Here is a 24,802-nt window from a genome sequence, read left to right as displayed (position 1 = left end):
TCTCCCATATCAAAAGCACAACTGAGGAATACACTGTCATACAACAGCAGCAAAGTGATTACCAAAGATTTTGCTAACTTCAACAGGAAAATGGCAGTAGCTGACAGAAGCCTTTGTTGATCTATTTTTAACAAAGATCAACTGCAAGCATTCAAACACTAGCTATAACACTTGATAACTTAGTGTCTTTACTGTGCAACCTTAATATTACTAGACACAGACTCTTCTGTTTGACCTGGTTTCTACTTTTGTAAAGAAATTTCCTAACATAGCCATAGCAGTTGCTCTCCATTTATAATCTTGGTAAATTTAGCACACATGAAATGCATATATTCAGTTCAACAGCCTCTTCAGATCATAGAAGTGTGCCATTTGAAAGCTGTCTAGTAAGTTCAGATTTCAAATCCTGCAAGTCAAAAATCCCAGGGCCACAGATGTCCACCGAATACAAGTCTACAACTGCCCAGGTACATATTTTGGTGCTCAAATATTTTAGCATTAATATTTCAAAAGCCAACTTTGATGATATAGATTTATGCCAGTGTTAGCCAGGCAAAACTGGTACTTTAATTGAGGTAGAGGGGTGCACATGTGAAAGCACCAGAAAAGAAAATGTGTTTTCCTGAAGCAAATTATATCAATATATGATATCTGGCACAAACCTGAAGAAAATATATAGTCTATCTTCTTGTAAAAAGATGTAAGCATATGGCTTTCCAGTTCTAGAATTCCTAGCATCCCAAATGGCTCATTGACACTTTTGCACTTTATTGCTCTTTTCCTTTCATGTTGACAACTTCAGAATAACCATAAATGAAACAAGCATTTTAATTTCCTGCACACGGAGAAGGCAGTAAACTGAGGCCCCGCTTTGTCTCACAGTACATTGGTGTAAAATGCCAATAAATAACAGAATTCAGAGTGATTTTGAGCCTCGATAAGCTGCTATTGGCATACATTGCTCACTGCTGTAGTGCCAAGACAACAGGAAAGCAAGAGGACAATAAAAAACTTGGTGTTTCCAAGATCAACAGCAGCGCATTAGGAACTAACAGTTTACTAAGTAAATAAATTACATAATTTAAAATGTTTCTGAATTAAGCATTTATTTTAACTTTAGCAAAACAAAGAAATTTATGGGTAGGCTGACAAGTTTCTGCAAGCCTATCCACAGCCTTTGTCACATTCATGCCATTTCTCAGTAGGAGCAACTAGATATGTATTCAAAAGAGGAATGTACATGGCTTGAAGTCCAAAGCAGCATGCTTCTGATAGCAGGATATTTTTTCTGGGGCAAAGAAACACTTTATTCTCTTCATCAGACAATTTAGCTGAACTATTTAAGGGCCTTTACTGCTTCTTGATCCATAAGGTCAGCTTCAGACACCTTCTGCCTGCTGGAAATAACAGAACTATATCAGATAAAGTAAATTGTGGATGGGGCAGATGCAGCTGATCTACATGAAACATCAACTGGTTACAGGCACGCTAATGTCATGAAAATGGTGTGGATTTTGACTTTTTGGCCAGTACTACAGAGAAGAGTCAGTGTGAAACAGCTGCTAGGGAGTGGAGTTCTTTAGCCCAGTCTATGTCATCATGTCAGGTACTTATATGTGTATCTAAACACAGAGATGCCTTGTAAATTCCTAGCTATGTGTAGAAAGCAAAAATCACAGAACACTAGTTCAGAGAATCCACACAAAAGAATGCCCATACAAGTATCAAAACTTACAGGAAAGTTCACTGAGAAAAACTTCAAAGGCAACATACAAGCTAATAGAAAAAGCACATTTCATCACGTGAAGTACTGCACAGGATTCATATTCCAAATTCCTCAGTAAGTTCTACACTCAGGCACAAAGCTGTGGGATGAAACCTTTTCAACACACACATATTGCATTCATGTAATTATATTGCTAAACGTACATAGCTTATTGGGAGATTTTTTTGAAAGCTATTCCAATATAATTCCCAATAGGGATGTAATTATATATCAGTATAGAAGTGCTTTATACTAGCTTAATGCCTTTCTCTAAGGAAATGGTTTTTTTCTTTTTATCAGTGCATACAACTTTACATTGATTGGTTTGTAGATTTAAAGAAACACAAATTCATTACAAAAACCCTATGCTGCTAGTTAAACAAAGCTAAAAAACCCAAAGCACTGAACTATTTAAGCTATTTCGCCTGAATACTGGTAAGGAAAAAATCATTATTTTTATTTTTAAACACTTGGAAAGTGAAGGCCTATGAAAATATATACACAAATCATGAGTCTGCTGAAATCAGGAAAAATATGAGCAACAAGAAAAAAGAGGACCTAGTGAAGGAAAAAAGAATCAGGAAGAGAGTGTATTCTGTCCATGGAAAATATTTTGACAAATGTAGCTCTTCTCAAATTACGTAATATTTCCTCAGCCATTCATCTGAGTTGCCACTGGAAACAGGGATCATCTTGGTCAATACAGACTATAAATATTTTATGAGACATTAGTAAAATTGGTATGATCATATTTCCTAGTAATGAGTGCTAACACCATTACAAAAAACCAATTATTCTAATTAAATACAGCAGTAATCAATACCCTGTGCTCTGGGTGAGTTTGCTTCAGTAAATACAGAGATGCATATTCTTCAGATTAAAATGTTTAAAAGAAAAAATGTAGTATTTTAATAAACTGGACTACAGTTTTCTTCAGAGGCCATAAGCTGCTACATAAAGCATGAATCTTAACCCTCCCCATGAAATTAACTATCATTTCAGGTGAAGAGCTCCACCAGTTGTCCTTGGCACAGCTTCAAGGCAACTTAAGCTTTCCTTCTGTAAGTATCTGATGATGGAAGGAAGCATTCTGTAGGTTGTTCCCTTATACCTACTCCTGCAGCTGCTACCTCAGCAGACATTACACCTTCAGCCTTTTCACTTGTTCCAGATACTTGTATTTTTCTTTTATAGCTAACTTTGGAGGTAATAATTATACTAGAAATTAATTCCACCTAATGCCCAGTATTTTCCTGAGATACTTGCTTTCAAAATGAATTATTGTCAGTCATTTCTCAGCTTTCACATCCATATGTTAAGTTGGAAGGAAGAGGTAAGCTGCAGATTCATTGCTTAGTCTTTAAGTTGTGGATATTCAATGACACCATCTTGCTTAAACTCGTGCCAGTGTGAGAAAAATGGCCTCACTTAAATAATTTAAATGGCATTCATTAAAAAGAAAAAATTGCTGAATCAAGGGCTGTGAGGTACCTTGTCAGCATTTCCAAAGATGAGATGGTTTTTAGGAATAAAGAATAACTTCATAGTAAGTGTAGCTATTCTCTTTAACTTGTCACATTGTAGCTTAGCCCATGGCCCAAACGCACCTTTAGGACTGCCCTCATAGCTCCCACCTGACTGACACAACTATGTTTGAGGAAGGATATTAAGATTTTGGGATAGACAGGGCAGTGCTGATGTACTTTAAGGGTAAAAGGAACTGCCTCAGCTTTACAGTACAGAGTGGAAAGTATTAGCAGTAAATGTGAAAAGAATCAGCTACCCACTAGTTAAAAATAATAATCCTGTCTATCCTGAATTGAGAAATGACTTACATATACAAGGCCAGTTAAATATTAACTGCCTTTTAATCTAAAAAAAAGAGAGGATCCCTTTGGCAAAGACAGCATAAAAGGAAAGCAAGTGCAACACTGCATATAGCCAAAACATGCTGTTGTAGTTTTGGTGGGGCAGTTTTAACAGCATTTGCATCATTCCGGAAGTCACGGACAAATGCCAGAAAGGAAAATGTCTGACCTAACATAATCAGATGGTCAGCACTCTAAGGCCTGAAGTTTGCTACAAATTAAGGAATCCTTCACTGCCTGGTTTAGCAACTGTTGCACCTATGTCACTGGCCTAAATTTAAGGGAAGTCTACTTCAGGTAATTTCATCCCACCTATTTCCAAAGCCTTCAGGTATTCTTGAAGGCTTAGTTTACCAGCTATATCTTACAGACATGTGTCTGATGACAGTGACAATTTCAACAGGGGTCCACAAGAATGGTGCAGTGCATCCAGGCAGAAAAATTTTCAGGATCAAACCTTCACTCTGGATTTGCGTGTCAGTATTAGTAAGGCTGACTTTCCAAAGAATTTGAATGAGTCGTCTCAAGCAACATGACATGATGATGTAATATTCTGCTTTGGTGTTCTATTTTTGGATCTATAGCAGGGCAATAAACATGGAAACTTCTTAAAATTTGGAAAAATATAACCAAAGAAAGCATCCATACAGTGTGATACTACTGACAAGGTCACACTGGTGCTTCTTCTGTCATTCAGCCAAGACATGCATTGGAAAGGAACAGGCTTTCTGGTATTTCCTGGCCCTTTCAGAAATACGGAAACACTTTGACAAGTGCTCTTTTTCCTGACTTTCTGAATTCCAATTAGAATAGCAAAATTAAGGTCTTCATAACTTTTAAAAAACATCTAAGCTTCCACTTCTTTCCCTTAACCGCTATTTAGAAATAAATGGAACATATATAGAAAGTAAAGGAGTCAAGTACAGAACAATAGAAGCAGACTTTCAGCCTTTTAATGTCTAAATTTTATAATAATGGGTATTAATATAGGATAAAACTGAGTAGTTATTTTCAAAATAATAATAATAATAATAAAGCCAGAACATCTTTCTCCCCAAAATAGGGCCTGACTATTTAGACAGATGGGAAAAAAACCCCAAAGCAAACTTATTTTAAGTATTTTCTTTACCTTACTTGATCAGTTTTGATCTTTGGTTTATGTGAGTGAGACATCAGCTCTTTCTAAAAAGAGAGAAAGACTTATTAATTATCACTAGTTCATTCTAAACTTACTGTTTATCCTGGTAGACAGCTTTATACAAACACTGCACCAAAAGACTACACTAGCAATACTAAAGAATTTGGGATTTTTTAATGTGCTAATGTGGTACCTGAGTAGTCCAGAGTATAAAACTCATATGAGTTATTGTGTCAGAAGGAAGGAGACTCATATTTTGTTTCAGGCCTAGCTTTAATGCATAGAATTTGGACAAAGCAGATATACTTGGGTCAGCATTTTAATACACTTTGAGAAGAGGAAGTACTTAATATGAACCAACTTAAAAGCTTAAATAAGGAGGAAGAAAAAAGGAGGCTTTTATGTCTAAAATGAATATGTAATCTCTGAAAGTATCCTTTGAAATCTTGTTTCCCAAGTTACTTTTCAAATCACTACACTTATCAGCTTTAAAATTTCAGTTCTACTCAGTATTATTAAGTAATGAAATTGTATTAATTAGGACATGTAGTTCTTCAGAAGGACAGCTGTTTAAACTTATATGGGGTAAAAACTTATCTATCTATGCCTTGTATCTTGTGAATTACAACTGAAGGGAAGAAGTGCCTTAATATAATACAGACCTCTTATTCTTGAATTTTCTTCTCCTGATAAACATCCGGCCAGGCCAAGCAAAACCATTATAAACAGTAAATCTAGAGTTCACTACTGATAATAATAAAAATCCCTAAATGGAGTTCTTCCTTTTATTGCTCAGATTTACTTTATGAGAACTTTTTAGGGAGTAGAGCATGTGAAATCTGCAGCCAGTTTAATAACTATGGCGGAAAAAGACTTAACTGCAAGGTTCAAGCAAACGACTTGAACTTCACTTACAGACTTAACTGCAAGGTTCAAGCAAATGATTTATTTGAACTTCACTTACAGACCTAACACGCCGCTATTGCAGGTTTTACAGATACAATGGAGGAATGCACTACTGCAATTTTTAAGGCAAGAGTAGTACAGTATTACAACCACAAGTGATTCAGAGACAACCACAAGCACACACGTGTTTACAAACTTAAAGCATAAACAATATTCACTTACCCCTCCAGGTAAGGGCTCTCAATCCCAGGGAAGTTACCTCGACTGGCATCCCAATCAAGGCGGGGAAGGGTTTCCTTCACAAGCCAACTGTATAGTTGGAGAAGTGACTCTCTGATTTCCAACCTGAATCTTAAGAGTTTTTATCCCCTGACTTCTGGAATGGTGTGTATGACTATGTCTGAGTGGATTATGATATATGCCTAAAGGGATTATGTATATCTGAGTGGAGTTTCCCCTTATGTTTCCTTTCCTGGTCTGTGATTGTTTGAATACACAAGGTTGTCATTTGAAACTGAAGCTGAAACCCTCCAGTTTTGGGTTTTTTTTTACCTTGCTTCCTCAGGCAACTGAATAGTGTTTGGATTGAGACTCAGGGCATACTATTTGTTAAGGAACTTCAAGGCTCAGTTCAGGTTTTGGTTCTTTGAATGGCACAGCCATTGCCCTGTTTAGTTTAGGGTTTGTGAGACAACCCAGGGCTAAGCTGTCTACATAGCTCCCTGTGAGTCATCTCTGCAGAGAGACAGGGCCTCAAGGCAATCCAAGGCTGGGTCACTTTTGTAACCACCCATGAGTCACCTGTGTGCACTAGACATGGTTAAACTCATTTGTGAACTATGAGCCGGACAATCCACACAATAACTTTGTTATAAACTGGGTTTTAGTGTTTCAGTGGAAAAAACCCGAGAGACAACAATGAAAAAAATCAAAGCAACTAACAATGGACAGGCTGTAAAGATGCCTTTGGCATATTAAACTGAGAAATTTAGAAACTGACACATAGTTGTATTAAAATTAGTTTAATTTAAATAACTGAGGTCCTCTCATTATGTATCGCTATATAGAATACAGGACCTTCAGTGAAGTGCTGACACAGTCCTTACTGCCATTCTGACAGCACTATAGTCACTGCTTCTGCTGTATTTCCCTTCTCAGTCCCAAGTTCTTCTATTTTTCAGGATTCCACACTTTCTCATATTTGCCTTGTTCCCTATCTGCCTCCACCAGTGAGGTCAGCTTCGGTTCCTGTGTGCTCCTCCCACAAGCATCTCCAAGTTTTCTGTGAAAATTTTGATGTACTAAGTATCCTTTTGAGATAGTTTGCAAGAAGACATGAAATCCATTCCCAATGACTATTCTATTCTATTCTCTTGGAGAAAGTAATCAAGGCCAGCATGTTGTAGCTGACTTAATTATAGATATACCCCCACAAAAATAAAACTTAGCATGAAGAAACAGTCAGTTATACCTTCAAACACTTTAATGTATTTATAATATCACTGTCTTACTCCTTGTGGTTTTCAGATTGGAAATGGTCCAATAGCCATATTTAGCTTGATTAAACTTAATTTAGCTTCTATGCCTATTGCTTCCTACTGTCTGGTCTGAGACTTTCAGAATCACACAGCCTACAGGATCTTCTTTGCTTAGGGAATTGGTTGAATAAAGCCAACTGTTCTGCATGCTTACTCAGTTCAAACTGAGGTGCTTTTGCTATGCAAGACTGATACTATGGTATAGTATGCAACACCCCATGAACCCTCATACACTGGACTATGGTCCTTTGAAAGCTGTTCGTACTGTCAGCATGCACGAGCCTTGAGATGCATCCATAATAAAAAGGAATCAGACTTACTGCAATCCTTTCTTCTCTCTGTTTCCTCTGGAGAGCTAGTACTTCTTCTCTTCTCCTGGCCTGAAAAGAAATATATTTACCACAATAAGCTCAGAAAAATAAGTTAAAACCATGTAATACTTAACTTGATTGTAAACTTTAAATTCCTCATTGAAGCTGAGAACTAGAGTGAACATACAGCAGAAACATGCCTAACAGGTTACTGGATAAAGTACTTCGACTTTGCTTTCTTCCTGAGATCCTGAAAACACACCACTTGGGAAAGCAACCTTCTCTTCCTATATTTACATGAGTTTTGAAATAATCACTTTCCTCAAATCAGAAGGAATCACTCCAAATGTCAAGATGAATATACATACTAAAGTTAGCAAATACTATCCTGTAGCATCTTGCGATTATAAAATTGGGGTAATTCAGGACTCACATATGCATAATAACTCATTACAAAAACCTTTTCATCTGAGACGTGCAAACAGAGATAACTTTTGCCTTCATTATGTATCCTTGGATTAAGCCAGTCTCTGCTACTCTGTAGAAGTGATTTAAAACTGTGATAATTTCAAAGGTGATAGAATTTAGTTCAGTTTTGAGCTATAGAACATTTAATGACTCTTTTCAATCAATGGTCCAGGTTCTTCACTCTAGAAGAGAAGTACACATTCTAGAACTTGTTAAAGCTTGTCTCTTTACACAATTGGAAGAAAAAATAATTTCCTAGGGAGAATAAATTCCTACTGAGAATTTTTTAATATTCTGATTCCCAGACATCTGAGCACATCTGTATATTTTTGCCTTATGGAAATGAATAGCTTTCCGCTACAGTGAGACATCACTGTTTAAGCTGAGTAAAAGCATAATAAATCGTTTTCATAATTTCCTAGCAATATGTTACGAAACAGACATTCCAGGAAGTATTTTGAGAAAACCCTCAACCAATGCCAGAATGGAGCACATCTCAGCATACAACTAATAAAAAAGAAAAGAAAAGGAGTTTCTTATTTGTTCTTTTCCATCTAGAAGTGGTCAAGAAAAGATGATGTATAATTGATGGGGAAAACCCCTGGTTTTTAATGCAGTGTATTCTTTTGCCTGATGACAATTTCTTCCATGCAATTTGATTTTAGAAATTAAGCAATCTTCGTTATTTAAAGTTGTTTCTTCAACAACCCTTTCCAAGTTTTAATCAGCTTTATGTCTAATAAAAAAATTACCATTTTTTTTCCTCAACAGATTAATGTAAATGACAGCATAAAAGACAAAGCCCAAGCTCTAGATGTTTGAGAGTCCTGATATTGAAAAGTAACACCCACCCAATATTCTAGAATTTGAATTCTTATCCTTTACTGTTGTTCCCCTTTTCACAAAAGGAAAATAAAATACCTGAGATGATAAAAAGAAAAGCAAAACAGAGCCACATCTTAGATCACAGTAGGAAGCTGTAGTTTTATTCACTAGTATTGGGAGTTAATGTAAACACAATACCCAAGTAAGGCAAGCAGTGCATGCCTAGGAGTGGGAACAAGGTTCAGCCAAGAGACCAGATCATCAGGTAAGTTCATGGTGATGATGCAATACAAGTTCAAGTCAGGAAGGCAGTCCACAAGTCAGGCTCAGTGATGGTACCTTAGAACTTACTAACTAAAGGTAGCCAAATAAGACCAAGATCAAAAGAAAAAGTGGCCAGATTGGAAAAATATCTAGCAATACAAAGATTTATTCAGACAAGCTAAGCATTCCTATTTTAAATGCATTAAACTGATTACTCAGATTTGCAGCGTTTATAATATTGAAATGTCTTTGTTAATCTTAAACTATCCTGTAGAGCCTGTGGGAATTAATGAATTGCAGAATAGTCCAGTGAAATAAACTTCCAAAAGACAACAGCTTTTTTGCCATGTGCCTCACTACTATTTCATATGAAATTAGCTAATGAATCAAAATAAGCATTTCTAATAAATGAATTCACTGTCAGTTTGTGAAATAACAGTGTTAATGCAGCTAAGCTTTCTTTCTAAAAAAACCTGTCCTTGTATCACTGTGGAGACAACATTCACTTCCCAGATCTACACAAAAGAGCTTCCAGGTTTTGCTCTCCCAGGGGACATGCTGCAGGAGCTGAATGTCTGAATCAAGTCTGAAATCTGGATTTGAACAGTAAATGACACCTATGACTAATAATAATGTGAACATTATTCTTATTTCATTCAGTGCATTAATTTTAATTTTCTTAGACTTATGTGAGAATTATAGCATGTCCTGTAGTTGTATAAAGTAATTTATTCATTGAAATTAATCAGTCATCTTTATGGCTGCCACATGCCCAAAGCTGCAAAACCTTGCTATTATCTATTGTTGCTGAGTTTTTAAAAAATGAAAAGAAGATTCAGGGAAGTGTTGCTAGCTTCAACCAGAATTCAGAAAGAAGGCTAACTGATGATAATGGATGAGATGCATTTTGGAATTATTAATTCGAAAAGGAGGTTTGCTGACTTGCAGGGAAGACTTGCAGATCTTTCTGCACCTCTTGCAGATTGCTCTCATCTGGCCTGCTTCCCAAATATAGGCTAGAGGCTTTTCAGTAAAAATGTGGAGTGTTTTACTAAAATGAGAAAAAAATCAGTATAATTACAGAGTCAGGCTGAAAATGTTATTACAATATTTAATACTACTTGTCTTAGTTTCCATTACTTGTGTGAATTGTATTCATGGTATATATGTGGAACACTCATTCACCAGTTAGATTAATAGGGGCTTCAGTAAAAGTTTGTATCAGTGTCTCAATAGCAAGCACAACTGTTGTCTTCATCTTCTTTTTCTTGGCAAAGTAGTAGGAGAAACCCCAAGCTCTATATACTTGGTCCAATCCCACTGTTTTGCAGGAGATGAACCTCGGGTGATCTGGATACCATGTCATTTATTTTGCTTCTTTTCATGGCCAGTTTAATGCTTGAGTCACTGCATAAACATGAGTATATATACCTCATAGCATGCTAAATTTTATTGATCCTATCCACCAGTTTCAGACTACAGGAACCGTTAACTAAAGTGCTGAGTGGGCAGTTGCATGCCAGATCAATGTTAGCTTTTGTAAAACTCCACTAAGTCAGAAGGCTCTGCATGGTCCAGAAGGATCCAACCTGAAAGGCGCTACAGCATCCCACTTACGCCTTCCTTTGGAAAGACAGCATCATCTATAAACTCAGTTTTGATGTTGGTTGCTAAAATCTACAGTTTGTTCTGCAGCTAAGTAGTTTCTACAAAATTTGAAATGGCTTGGTCTAGTGGTTCTTGAATTATACCTCTCTAAAAATATCACCTAAACCTGTCCCTGAGTGACAGGCTAAGGCAGAAGCATTTCTGTGAAAGCTGATTTAACAGCTGCCCACTACCAAATTTTCCACATCTCTCGCTCAGTGAACTCTTGGCACTCGCTGCTGCTGGGCACAGGCTAATGGAGAAGATCTATTAATAACTAAGACAACTAAGAAATAAACTCACACTTTGAGCTGTGCTTTAATGTCTCTCTGCCAGGATTTTGTGTGTGAAAGTGCATTCAGCACTGGTGGTCCCCCCCCAAATTATCCACTTTTGAATCTGGGCACTCTTAGTTGGCTACTTTTAGATACTAAATCAGAACAGACATTATGTGCTTACTATGAAGAAATTACGTACACAGCCTACTGCCTTCAGCCCTGCCCCAAGCCAGCATGACCCAGTTGGGAATAAGTTTAAGCTAACCATGAAGAAATGGGCTGCATCATGCAAACCACACAGTAGGCCAGGTCCAGGCGATTTTCATTACTGTTCATCATGCCATTTCCAAAGTTCCGGTGTTCCACCAAATGACACACGGTGAATGGAAATATTTATGAAAAAAGAGTCAGGATTAATGGTTCTTACCTGCTGAAGATATTTTTCTTTTACTTTAGTTTTCTCCATGCTTTGAGCTTTCAAGAGTGTCTCTTTCTCACTGTTTTTCTCACTTTCTAAATAAGACAAACGAGAGGCAAATAAGCAAGTGCTCCTACTACCACTGTCCTTCAGAGAGGGCAACCGAACCACAGTGTACTTTGGGGCCATTCAGAAAGTTAGTGATCCCAGGGTGTGGATCCCAAACAGTAGGTATCAGCTGAAATATCTCAGCTGTGCACACTAGGGGCTGTGGCTCTTCTGCCATCCAGAGCTTATTGGCATGAGTCATTATTCTTTCCTGAGAATTAATTCCTTCCAGAAACCTAGGCAACAGAGGCTTAGCAAGATGGGGGCATGAAGTACTTCATACTTACTTCTAGGAAGTTGTGGGCCCTGGAGAGCAGTACTTCTCTCTGGAAAGTAAAGTCACATTAAGGATGCCTGGGAAGGTGTGTGTGTGTGGGTGGTGCAGGGAGGGCACAAGGCCTCAGAGAGGTGGGGGGGGTCTGGAGAGGGTGCAGGGCTCAGGCAAAAGGTGTGGGGTCCCCGGGAGAGCACAGAGCCTTGGAAGGATGTGTGAGGGCTCAGGCAAAAGGTGTGGGGTCCCCGGGAGAGCACAGAGCCTTGGAAGGATGTGTGAGGCCCAAGGGAAGGTGTGGGGGCCCCAGGAGATGTTTGAGGCTCTGGAGAGGGGCCCCAGGAGGAGCATGAGGCCCTAGGTGAGGGGCAGGACCGTGCAGAGAGATGTGTGGCCCCAGAGACGGTATAGGGCTGCAGGCAGGGTCTCCTCAGAGGGCAAGGTCTCCTCACCAGGCAGGGTCTCCTCAGAGGGCAAGGTCTCCTCACCAGGCAGGGTCCCCTCACGTTCCAGGGTGGCAGGGCCTAGACAGGACTCGAGCGGTGGTGGCAGCACAGCTGAGGTCCAGAAGGTGCAGGCAAAGCCCACGTTGGCTGGGCTTGAGCCAGCAAAGACAAGGGGCCCATTGGGTGCCATCAGATGTTGTTCTGTCTCTGTCCCTGTGGCACCGCATGTGGCTGCGTCGCCGTGTCCCCTCTCCATGAAGTGGGCCTGCCCAGCTCAGCCTGTCTGCTCCTGCCCTGTGCCAAGAGGAAGCAAGAGGACAGCAGGACCCTGGTGCTGCTCGTGCCACTGACACATCCCTGTCACTGCCACCTGCTGTGGTAGGTGACCTCTCTGCTGGGGCCCTTCCCTTTTCCCTACCGTCACTGGCATCTGGGTGCCAGGAGGGAGGACTGTAGTGAAGGGGTGAAACCATCTCAGAGGGGACACAGCAGCACAGACATGCCTGGGGAGCCTGGACCCAGCTGCAAGGTAAGGGACACACTGCCCGTCACAGTAAACATGGAAGACCAGAAGGCTGGCCACTTTGTACATCTCATTTCAAGTGTCTTCAGGCCATTTTCACTCAAGTCTAGCCTTGGGCCTCTTTATGAACAGGAAATCGCTGCCACCACAGGCCTCAATTTTATTTATTCAACAAGACTAAATGGAGGTAAATGTGAAAACGGTGGCCTTAGACAAGTGTAAGGCTGAGACAAGCACAACCAGAATGGGAGCAGATGTCGGCAAATTTTGGGAAGAAAAAAACCCTTTCAATTTGTTATCATGTTTCTCAGTGTCCTGTATGCAAAACAGTTGTGAATGAAGTGTATCACACAGTTAGGTGCAGTTAAATTGGCTTGACAAATGCACTGACGTCTTTTGCATGTGTGACAGGCAATTCAGTACATTTAGCTTCTTTTATTCCACTGTCTTGCCTGTCTATTAGATGCTTCTGCAAAGAGGTTAGTCAATCTGCCTTCTGTTGTCAAAATTCCCATGCATCTGATTTCCATTGAGATATCTTCCAAACCTTTTTACCTGGCTGTGTGGCTAGTGATTGTTACTTTTGGCAATCAGCTAACTACACTGCCTAGTAACTAGGCTGATGTAAGAGATGGTTGCCTTTCAACTCCTACTTTGATGAAGACTGGGGTTTTGTTAAAAAAGAATCTTAGAGCAGGTTCTAGCACTATTAAGTATTTTCTCCATTGTTAAAATTCTTGAATGTTAAGTGGTCAGAGTAAAAAACATTTGTAGCATACCGTGAGTTTAATATCTACTCATTGCTCAAACCTCCCTTCACTTACTAGCTTGTTAAATAAGACAGGAAAAAGAAATGAAAATTATTTTCCCAATACCTGAGAGTTAAACTGAAGGGTACAACCAAAAAAATTCTTAGTCCAATCTTGGTGCATAAACAATTAACTATACAATAAGTCTTCATGTGGCTAAACAATTTAAACACAACAGACAGCAGTATTGCTCTGGGAAAGTTCCTAAGGATTTTAGCATTAACTTCAAGAAATCTAAGACTTTGCTTGATATTGCCAACATATACCATATGCTTCTGCTGGACAGCTAAAACTCTGGAAATAAAGATGTAAATGAATAAACACTATTAATAATTTTGGACTAGGAATAAGGATGTCGTAAGGAAGTTTTGTGGTGCGTTTTTCTATAATGAGGTTGTAGCAGGGCATCCTGTGCCTTGTTTTGATGGCAGTGAAGTTAGTGATTGCGAAGCAATGAATACAATCAGCTACCTACACTGCCTACAAACCAAGCACTACTCTTGTGATAGGGTCATGGCATTCAAACCTAGAAAAAAAGAAAGCACTTCCCATAATCATATTAACATACTCTTACATTGCTTACTAACCAAGCACTACTCTTGTGATGGGGTCATGGCATTCAAACCTAGAAAAAAAGAAAGCACTTCCCATAATTATATTAACATACTCTCTCCAGCAAGCAATTGACAATAATGGAAAACATTGGTCACATCAACCTTAATATTATTTTACTAAATCCAAAGTCTTTATATCACAAATTAATTGTTCTTAATAATTAAAAACTGCAGTGGATGCATCACAAAGATAATTTCAGGAGTGCAAAGACAAAGCAATGAAATACTAAAATTGAAATTAATATAATGCACCACGGAAACGGGAAATGACAAAAGCCTTGGCATGCAGTCCTTGCTGCATGAATGTGGACTAAGTGGTAGCTGTATGCAGAGGTGGAACTGCAAATACAGCTGCAAATTTGGGCCAAGACAAAATGTTCAACATGAATAACATCCTACCTGGTTTACAGGATGTCAGCTGTAGTGCTTATGTCACAGTGATCCGACTTATCTTTGTTCTCTAGTTGGGGCATTCGAGTTAATGTCCTACAGCATAGGTTTCGAGCAATTTCCATTTAAAGGTTTTCAAAAGAAACTGCATGTTACTACAGCAGCGGTAAGAATGGTAGAATTTCACTAGTTCCCTGAACTTCAGAAACCTTTTTTTTCCAGAATAATATAGGAACACAGATTGTGCTGATAGTCAGATGTCAGGCTGCTCAAACCTTTCACACTAATTTGTGGTGGCTAAAGAAATTAGCAAATCTGTTCTGCAGAAAAAAACTGAATATGTGTAAATAGTTATAATCAATTATGCTTTGTGTCTAATACATGTGTATGCAAATAATAACGTGATAAAACTATTTTATATGGATTTATCAGGCTATTCCTAAATCAGGAATGAGATAGAGTCTGTGAGGTTACAAGCATAAATTTGTCTGCAAATTAAACAATTTTGCTAGCTTTTAACCATAAATGCCTTATTGTTAAAATGCATAAAAAGAATTCAGGACTTGCCCTCAAGAAGCTTACCTTGTAATAATCCTGATAAGGACTGCATTTATATTAAAACGCTTAAAAAGATTCAATGGAAAGGAAAAAATGGCTAGCTTCTTCACTCTTCATTTCCTTCCCTTTTCCATGGCTAGCACAGCAACGTATTCACTGGGCACCGAGCAGTCTTTCACTGGCAGACATGCCTCTGGGGATGGTTCCTTAGGTGGCCCTTGGGTGCCCCATCTCTTCCACTGGGACTCCTGGGTTGGAGTGTCCCCAGTCTGGGCTGTGGGTCAGCCCCATGCCTGTAACCTTTGTGTACACTCTGTCGTCATGGTCACTCAGCTGGGGCTTGTGCATGGAGACTGGACCGTTGCTTTGAAACATGCACATGGGTCTCGCTATAGGAAGCTTTGTTGCAAAAGAGGTTTCTATGGGCAAAGTCAATATGGAGCACACATGGGAGCTTCCACCCTGCTCCTATGGACAAATGGCTACAGGTTGTGTCACAGACATGGAAGGTGATGCAGGCTTTAGTGTCACATGTGACAGTCTGGGCACACGCCTCTAGGCTGATATCTGGATACTGGGGCTTCAGCCTGGTTTTATTCATACCAGGAGTCTAGCTGCCATAGCAGGAGGCCCCAAAAAAGACAGACTTAACAGCTCAAAAGAATGAATGGCTTGTGCTCCTGGCACTGGGCTGCACTGGGACGCACATGCTGCACATCTTCACCTAACGGTCACCCACACCACCTCTCTCCCTATTTCCTGGGGGCCTAGCCAGCCATTTCTGTATGCTTGCTCTTGACCTGTCCAGCTTGTTGCAGTCCTCTCACTCCCTTGCATTTCAGGTCTTGTTTCTCTAAGTAACCCTTTGCTCTTTTCTTCCTCACAATCGGTACCAACACAACCCCATCCTGCTGCCGCTTGTGTTTGGAGAGCATAAGTCAGATAGATAAGCCCGTATGGATTGGTACAATGCTGACTGTCCCCACTGTGTGCTGCCCTTCGCTCCATGCTAGCCACAGTGGCAACCGAAGCAGAGCAGGAGAAAAGATATTTTGTGCTCTGCATTGCCCCTTCTTGTGTTGGAGGAGGAACTGCAAGAGAAAAACAACACGCTCCTCTCTGGTATGTTAGCAACAGTAAGAAGATGTGATTCTTAGCTGGTGATGTGATCCACAAAGACTGTAAGAATAAGACTTTCAAGAATGTCTAGTGATTTGGGGTATCTAATTGACCTGAGATGCTTTTGAAGGGCTTGTCCTTCAGAAATGTCTGGGCATTCTACCTCTTTGATAACTGCATACCTCTATAAGGCCCATGTAAATTGTGTCCAGCTGGATGGCTCAAATCTCTTGTAATTTCTGACATGCAAATAGGGAGGAAGAAAGAACTGTAAAAGTAATCAACACTCGATTACATTGTCAGAAAAATTTACAAGGCTACAGCAATAGCTCTTAGACTACATATAATAAGCCCAGGTAGCTTTACAGTCTTTCCTTTGCTATTTAATTTTAGAACATGCTAGACCAGCACCAGTCTTTTTTTTTTTTATAAGATTATTTTATTGCTTAAGTCGCTGAAGACTGATGATCTAAATTAAATTCTAGCAAAATGTGGTGCTCAAACACTTAAAATCCTCTTCAAGCAAATTTAAGCTTCGTATATTGTAATATGAATAGAATTAGAAGTATTAGAAGGTGCTAAACATTGCTACATAGCCCCATGAACTGCAGAGTTTTTCTCTTCTGCAAAGGAAGGTGACAGTTCACAGAATGAGGGTAAAAGCAGGTCCTGAAATCAACAGTTAAAGATGGAGTTGTGACCCAGAACATCTTCTATACTTGTGGAATATGCCTCCTTAGCAGTTACATCTTATCTCCTGCATCTGCCCTGTATGACACTGTTTTCTCATACCATCGTGGTTTGCCTGCTTACCTGCACAATATGGGTGTTCTCACAGACCTTGTTTTAAAGACCTTTTACACCAGCGAGTGCTTTCCTTGGGCAGGAGGCTCCTCCTGATCCGTGTAATTAGCATGGTCATACTGTCTTATGTGCTTTGCATAATAAAATACAGTACTCATGGTAAAATCTTTAACCAGAAAAATTATCTGTAAGTACCTATCACTTAGGTTTTTACAGAACACCCACTGCATAACAAAGTAATCAAGTAAAGATGAAAACCTTATTCGGAATATGGTTCATTTCTGAAATACCTATTCTGGGCCCTTTCATCAGGCCCAGAATGTGTCTACTTATATAAGCTGAAAGGGAAGAATCTGTGAGCAATCAACATACTAAAATTTTAGTTTGTGGCTTTACTTGGAATCAGTTTCTGTCTTGTTTCAGTCAAAAATAATTCTTTGCACAGAGACTGTATGATTTAAATAAAGGTGTACGTTTTTAACATCCAAATATGAGGTTTCTTCTGCCCTCCCATATAATGGCATAGCCAATTGAATTGGTGCTGTGTTCATGCAGCACTACTATTGTTTGTACATTGCTGTTCCATGATACTTCTGAATGTGATCAAGACATTATATGGCCTGACAAAACAAATGCAAATTGCTTTTCTCTAAGAAGATTTTCACCTAGGGTATTTTCCCGTATGGAAATAACTCAGGCTTACTGATTTTTATAACAATAGTTATGAACTTCAGCTGCTTACCTGGAGAAATTGTCTGTCATCCATGATCCACAAAAATCAAATGGCTTGTAGAAGCAAGATTGCTACTAGCAAGCTGCACTTTGTTATGTTAGTTCCATGTACTCAATCCTTTAAAGCAAGAAAACTGCAAAAAATTCTGCAGGGGTGACTCTTGCCAGTGGTGTGTTTAGGGAACCAGTGTTTGCTCTTGGTTTGGCCTGCAGTTACTAGAGAAACTGTGTCTGACTCTTTCCCTTTGTAGTTCATGCCTAGGCTTGCCTGGTGACCCAGGAGACCCATAATTTAATCTAGCTAAGAATGCTTGTGCTGAGTTAGGGGCCTGATCTGAATCCCACTGAAGCCTTTGGACAGATTTCCATTGACTTCAGTGAGCTCTGGATCAGTCCCATGAAAGTCCAAGCACTGTAATGCAGTGGGTTTTTTTCTCTTCCTAATAAGGATTAAAAAACAACAGCACCATTTAACAAAAGGTGCAAATGTCTACTCATTTATCTCATGCATCATGTCAGTCAGAACCCTTGGCTATTCATCATGTTTTTCGCAAAATCTGATGGGATGTTAACAGTTTCTGTTTGGATGCCACTGGGAATGAGTGGGAGCACAATTTGTTGACTGTTACTTAATGGATCTCACATTGGGGTGGACTGTTCAAATTTTGGTTTTGACATTTTGTTTCTTAGCTACTTATTATACAAATAGAGTACCAGGGCTATGTTTTCTTCAAGTCAGTGGCAAATGACAGCATTATGAAGGATTCGAGTTCAATGAATCTACCTAATTAAAAGAGCCAGTTTTTCTTGTCACTGAAATGGGAAGCCACAAACACTCTCTGCTTTTCTGGTTTCTGTGCCATTAACAGAAATACTTTTGAACTCCTGCATGATATTAAAAATACAAAGTTAAAAAGTTCTCAGAACCTTACTTCTGTTTCAATGACAGCCTTAATAATTACAACCAACTGGATGAATTGCCAGGAACTTTGCTTAAATTTTCCTGTGTTTTTTGTTATAAACGTGTGCTGTTTGGCCTGGAGTTTGCCTCCTAACATCCAAGAAATAGCACCTTATTATGTGACTGACTGCACTGCTGTAATCTGGTTTCTCAGGTGAAGAGTTTGTTTACTGCTGACTTGCAGTTTATATGTTAACCATGGGAACAAGTAGCTCGACAAAAGAAAGTGTTGTAGGGATTCAGACTTCTCTTTGATTGCTCTTTGTAGAATCTAGTCACTTCACTGTTTTGTCACAGAATTTCCTAACTCACAGGGCTTGCCTGGACAAGTTGGAGAAAGTAGGAAGGCAGGAGACAGTTCAAAGTCCCATCAACTCATGCGTCCCGCTGACCCAAACCAGCTTGGCATTTATTGAGGAAAAGACGGTAACTGGATAATTCCTGAGACTGAACTGTGTTAGGGTCAGAACGCACATGGAAATTATGATCAAATTATGGACTCCAGGGCAGGCGATGGACTCCCTATGATGCCTGCTGCTGTTTTGCAGTGGGAATGTTATTTTAGCCTTGATAGTTCAAGAATAACAGGAAAAGAAGGTTTATAGGAAGAAGTAATATCTTTTATTAGGTTATAATATGATATTGTGAAAAAATGACATGAAGGCAAAGAAACCAGACTGAATAGCAACTTCCTAAGCTTTGGCAAGAAAGACAGCATCATCCCTAGAAGAGTCACAATCTGTATGTCTGTGTGCATGAAACCCTGAGTGGACTAAACTGTTATTGAGAAGAACTTAAAAAACTGTAATTATGTGCACTATCTGTCATTTTTAGGTGGCAAATCTTGCTCTCATTTGATATTTTCCTGGATAATGATTTTGTCAGCAGAGTTAAAAAACCCCAGATCTGTGGTAGTTGCTCCCAGCTGCATTTTCTTAGAAATAAAGACACTAGGAAAGGGATCAGTTCACTGCATTTGCCTCATACTTTGCATGTATCCCAGCTTTTTCCTCTGCAAAGCCTTGGGATAATTGTTCATAACTCCAGTAGAAAATTCTTAGACATTTAAGATACTTCATGAAGCAAGTGTAATCTCTTGGGGAAATAATATGTGGGGACCTCAGGGATGGCTAGGTGAGAATGGTGGAATGCTTTTCAGGAATATATAGCTCTGGCAGAGCTATGGGTAAATCCTGCAGGGTTAGAAAGGTACAAGACATTGCCTCTCAGGATTGAAGATTGTTCCAGTGTTGTTCAGAGAGCTGACAATCAACCAGAAGTCATACAGTGAGTCAAGAATGAGCCTGTGAAGACCTGCTTACAGGGGATCTGTATCTAGCTGTATCTATTAGTCTAAACTCCCTCATGGATGGATTCACTCTTAAAATGAGAAACAAAGCCCCATTTTTTATAACGTCCACTTCTTATGCAGTTCAGCTACACTCTGTAGCAAAATCTGTGTCATCAAAAGTTTCAAGTCACTTGAGAACTTTTTTTTGTTCTTTTGACATGCCACCATGCAACAGAAGTTTAAAAACAAGGAAAAATTGCTGTGTCTGTAAACATGGTCTTCAGTGTTTACAAGGGAATCCATTCAGATCAGAAAATGACCCATCAATTGCCTGACATTTTCAAAGCAAGTTTAATCTCTAGAATAAAAATCAGGCCTCAGGCATGAAAATCCAGTTTGCCTGTTCAGGAATGCTCATCTGTTGCCCAGAGTTAATTTTGGTGTGCTGGATGCAGACAGTCAGCAGCGAGTAAAAATCTTCACAGGCTGCATAGAAAGAGGCTAATCAACTCCTAAAAAATGTGTGGAAATTCTTCCCAGCAATGCATAGCAGTGGTTTCCTGCTGTCTTACATCATTCTCCAAAAAGCATAGAAGAGGCTACCATTGCCCTCATGCTATATGTGAAAGGGAAGGAATGACTCATGGCTTGCGTATGGAACAAAATCCTTATGTGTCATCACAAGCAACCAAGTGCAGTGCAGAGCACATGGTAAGGATAGTCTTGTGGTCAAAATACTGGTGTACTATATTAAATCTCAAGTCCTGGCACTGCTGAATGTTTTTTCTGAAGATTCGTTATCTATCTCAGACTTTGATTTTTCTTTCATTTGAGTGGTCATTGAAAGGTGCCCATTCATTAAGGAAGTATTTTGATACGTGAGAAAAAGAAAGCTAAGACACCTTTCTTTTGTAATTTTTTACTCATTCCTTAAGAACAGAGTTTGTACTAAACGCCTTGGTAAGCCTTTTTTTTAATGATGCAGAAGGAAACTAAAGAGCAAGGAACTAACTGAGTGGAGGAGAAAAGAAATCCAGAAATAGCCAGAAATTCATGGTTTAGGGTACATTTCTGTAAATATGTGTACTTCTAAAGAATTGTGCCTTCATGCTTTATTTTTCTTATCCCCTGTCTTGTATCACAATCTATTCACAAGACTGAAATGTAAGCACTTGAATTGCTTGGCTGCAACATCTACAGTCAAATTAAGAGCCAGTTTAAAAACCCAGCTCTTTTTACCTTAATTTGTTCTTTTGTCTTGACAGTTCCTGATATCTGACACTGGAGGCACAACTTCCTGAGACAGCAAAGGGAAAAAAAACCCCACATCATCTGTTCTCTGAATATGCCCCAGCTAATTATTGCCTGAAGTTTTAAACAATGAAGCACTCACATTTGGAAAACTGCTTGTGTATGAACTCTTTAACAGAGCCATTCACGCTCTGTACGAAATGCCTCAAAAATAAAATAAAGTTATACTAATAATGTGAACATTTATATAGATTACTAGGAAGAATAACGTTATGATAAATACAGAGTCATGCAATTTTCAAAATAAAGAATACCAAATGTGAGGGCTTCATAAGGAAATTAACTGTGTTGTGTAAAGTCTACTAGAAGCAGTCAAGTGCAATTTTAGTAATTAATTAATAAGCCTACTACTATTTTTCTCATGGCAAATATCTCACTTAAATATTTCACAGATGTTTATGAGATAGACTGATGGATACAACAGAATACAGTACTGAATCAATTAAATATACCCTAAAAGAAGGAGCTGGTATTGGAATAAAACCAAGCAAACTGGAAATAGCTTTGAAACTAGTAGTTAGCTAGTCTAATGGTGCACACCTGAATATTGTTACATTCGTCAGAGACACATGATTTCCTCTTCTATATAAGCCTTAAGCAAGCTATACTAGAGGAAGTGTAAGGTAGGGTTTGGGTGTTATTTTTTCTCTTATATAAGTGATAAAGGTTATTGTAGCATTAGATCTGTTTCCTTGGTGGCTGTTTGAAGCTGTTTATAAAGCCTATCTCAGGTTTTCAACAACTCTGGTCTTAGAAGGTAGTGTTTGTGGTCTTCGTTGTATATAAAAGAACTATGTAATTGTAAGAACTGCTGGTTGTTGACTGTAATATATAACAAGTACTATTTTCTAAATTTTTTTTTTATACTCTGTTAACTTGCTTAGTGTCAGTGCCTTCTAGTAATGCATTAAATTGGTTTCACTATCCAAAACTAAATTTATCAGTTGTTTGGCAGTTGGGCTTATCTAGGCTCTATCTGTCATGGCTTATGCAGGTTTTACAATATCTATCTTTGGAATTTGATAGTACCTTAATGTTATTAAATCTCTCTAGTGTAGTGTCTCATCTCTACTGATGACTATCCAACAGCTAAAGCACCTTGTGCACTTCAATTTAAAATGAAAGATGAAATTGCTGCCACAGTCTTCTTCATCACAAGGCTAGTGAAAAGGGAAGACAAGCTGAGCAAACATAAAATTGAGAAATTTGCAGCTAAGCTGACAACAATACTGTTTGAAAAGTATAAGAATCACTGGTACTTGGACAATCCATCCAGAGGACAAGCTTTCAGGTAAGAGGACCCTCAGTAGAGGGGGAGGGGGAATGGAGCCTTTGCATGATATTCAAGATGCAGTGAGTGCCATTTCAGTGGCTGGAGCCCTTAAATTGGAAATAAGTGACACAAAATTGAAAGAGAACAACTTAGCTATCCATTAAGCTTGAGGGAAGAAGTGTTATTAACTGGTAAAAATGCACCTATTTTGGAAGTGGTTTCACAGTGTGTGCCTGTGTAGGTTTGACTAGAGAGCTGAGGTGGAAATCTTAAGACAATATGCCCAAAGTATCTTGTGTAGCCCTCTGACTTGACTGACTTGAATGCAGAATTTAAGTGGTCTTAAACTGACTTGTGGAATTGTTGTAACTGCTTTCAAATCTCTTACTTTACTGAAGTGAGTTGCTGCATTATGTGCAGTATAAAATAAACAAAACCTCATTTGGGTTTATAAATCAGCTTGCTAGGCTAACTTGCTGGCTGGGGTTATAAGTCAGACCTTGCATCAACAGGCTAAATGTGTTGAGAGAAAATAGTGAACTTGAGTGTACTTTTGTATGAGCAGAACTTGGGAAGTTGCAGTGAAATCTTAAATCCACCTGTACTTTGTTCTTACCTAGGTGTATAAGGATAAACAAACATCAGGCAAGAGATCCACTGCTGGAGCAAGCTTGTGTGGAGAGTAATGTGGACTTTAATAAACTTGGTTTGCCGAAAGAGATGACGCTATGGGTTGATCCATTTGAGGTGTGTTGCAGGTGAGTTGAGAATCTGTGGCTAACATGTCAAGTGCCCTGGACAAACCTCTTCAACTCTAAGCCTGTTACTAGAGTCTTAGTGTCTGAGGGCGTACTTACTAGTGTCAGCTGACTACTAACAGATGTCCACACTGCTAGTGAAGAGATGCATTACACAAATACAGTCACTTTCAGATATGGTGAGAAGAACCGGCCCTTCACAATTGCGCACTTTGAAGGAGAGGAGAACCCAGAGCTTCCTCAGCAGATCAGTTATGCTGTTGACAGAGCAGCACTAGACTATCATTCTGGCATTTCCTCAGATGAAGAGAGCTTCTACAAGGAGCCGAAAGCTATCCCTACTGTCAGCAATCCTAACAGTGTCTACCAGGTAAGCATGTGGTAATGGTATGTGGCTTTCAGTAAGAGCTGGCATCTGCCCTCTAGGTTCCCTCATGAAGGAATGCAACAGACTCAGCTGATGGCCAGACTAATCTCTCTTCTTTCCCAAACACATTTTAACATTATCTCATTTCTTGCTGTTTAGTTCAGTGACTACTGCAAGGCACCCATACAACCCTGGTCTCAGTATCTTCATAGGAAGACCTATATGACTGATGGCTCATACTATGCCCAGCACAGGGGTTACAAAGTCTACAGGCCAACAGCTGCTTTCACAGGACCGCGTGTTGATAGATACCACTGGATCAATACCAAGCGGTAGATCTGTGGCTGCACCTGTTATAGGCTGTTGAAACACTGAGCTATGGTATGGGATGAAGGCTGGCACTACAAAGTTTCATAAAAACAGAAAGCACTTGCTGTCTAATCCCTATATCTTACTTTGTACATCTGAAACGTTGGGGTTTTATTATATAACCTTTTAAATGTTTTATTAATGTTAACATAAGATTGAAAACTAATGTGAGACTCTACTTGTATGTTAAAAAGGAAATGCATATATCAATAAATCTACTCATTTTTTTTAAAAGCTGTCTGATCTGCTATCAGTGCCCTGAAGGGAGTTAAAAAGCTTTTTGGTGAAAACACAAGCAAGTCAAGGAAGATGAAAACATCTTCCACGTTGCTTTGAATGATAGTCTGCTTCCTTCTGGCAAAGGTAGCAAGGGCAGTTGCATTGTGAGCAAAACATCTACATATCACAAACAGAATCACCTCTATGCTCCCCCTTGAGTGAAGCTTTAGTGTATGCAGCTGTGAAAGACTACCTTGTGGCTCCACCTAGACTTTTGCCTCTAGACTATAGCTTACCTGTCAGAAGAACACAGCCTCATGGGCAGGAGAGGGGCAAATACATGGTTGTGTAGCTTTCCACAGCTGTAAGATAACACATTACCTTGTAGGATGATGGAGCTGTTATCTCTAATGATGTCTAGCCTGTCAGTTTGCAATATGTGGCCCATAGGAA

At 39.2% G+C, this 24,802-nt stretch overlaps 2 protein-coding genes across 2 annotated transcripts; one reads left to right on the top strand and one right to left on the bottom strand.

The window, feature by feature from the left end:
* Positions 1 to 4,758: 4,758 nt before the first annotated feature.
* Positions 4,759 to 12,507, bottom strand: LOC104840524 (chromosome unknown open reading frame, human C11orf88). Its single transcript, XM_010581497.1, has 4 exons — positions 12,258 to 12,507; positions 11,436 to 11,521; positions 7,536 to 7,595; positions 4,759 to 4,815 (listed from the first exon to the last, which is right to left on the bottom strand). The coding sequence occupies exons 1-4, from the start codon at positions 12,505 to 12,507 to the stop codon at positions 4,759 to 4,761; spliced, it is 453 nt and encodes a 150-aa protein (XP_010579799.1).
* Positions 12,508 to 22,481: 9,974 nt separating this feature from the next.
* Positions 22,482 to 24,097, top strand: BTG4 (B-cell translocation gene 4). The gene is made up of 4 exons (XM_010581462.1): positions 22,482 to 22,654; positions 23,257 to 23,394; positions 23,569 to 23,764; positions 23,921 to 24,097. The coding sequence occupies exons 1-4, from the start codon at positions 22,482 to 22,484 to the stop codon at positions 24,095 to 24,097; spliced, it is 684 nt and encodes a 227-aa protein (XP_010579764.1).
* The last annotated feature ends 705 nt before the right edge of the window (positions 24,098 to 24,802 follow it).

Source organism: Haliaeetus leucocephalus, unplaced genomic scaffold, assembly GCF_000737465.1.
Source record: "Haliaeetus leucocephalus isolate CR32 unplaced genomic scaffold, Haliaeetus_leucocephalus-4.0 Scaffold773, whole genome shotgun sequence".
NCBI classification, from domain to species: domain Eukaryota; kingdom Metazoa; phylum Chordata; class Aves; order Accipitriformes; family Accipitridae; genus Haliaeetus; species Haliaeetus leucocephalus.
The sequence above is the reverse complement of the archived record's forward strand: the minus strand, read 5'-3'. Positions and strand labels throughout refer to the sequence as shown.

What these genes read in the sequence shown, in the direction of transcription:
- LOC104840524 (XM_010581497.1), bottom strand. Translation starts at nt 12,507, where the DNA reads ATGGAGAGGGGACACGGCGACGCAGCCACATGCGGTGCCACAGGGACA. An exon ending in AAGAAAAATATCTTCAGCAG is followed by an intron (nt 7,596 to 11,435) that starts GTAAGAACCATT and finishes ATTTCTTTTCAG; the next exon opens with GCCAGGAGAAGAGAAGAAGT. An exon ending in AGAGAGAAGAAAGGATTGCA is followed by an intron (nt 4,816 to 7,535) that starts GTAAGTCTGATT and finishes CTCTCTTTTTAG; the next exon opens with AAAGAGCTGATGTCTCACTC.
- BTG4 (XM_010581462.1), top strand. Translation starts at nt 22,482, where the DNA reads ATGAAAGATGAAATTGCTGCCACAGTCTTCTTCATCACAAGGCTAGTG. An exon ending in CCATTTGAGGTGTGTTGCAG is followed by an intron (nt 23,395 to 23,568) that starts GTGAGTTGAGAA and finishes AGTCACTTTCAG; the next exon opens with ATATGGTGAGAAGAACCGGC. An exon ending in ATCCTAACAGTGTCTACCAG is followed by an intron (nt 23,765 to 23,920) that starts GTAAGCATGTGG and finishes CTTGCTGTTTAG; the next exon opens with TTCAGTGACTACTGCAAGGC.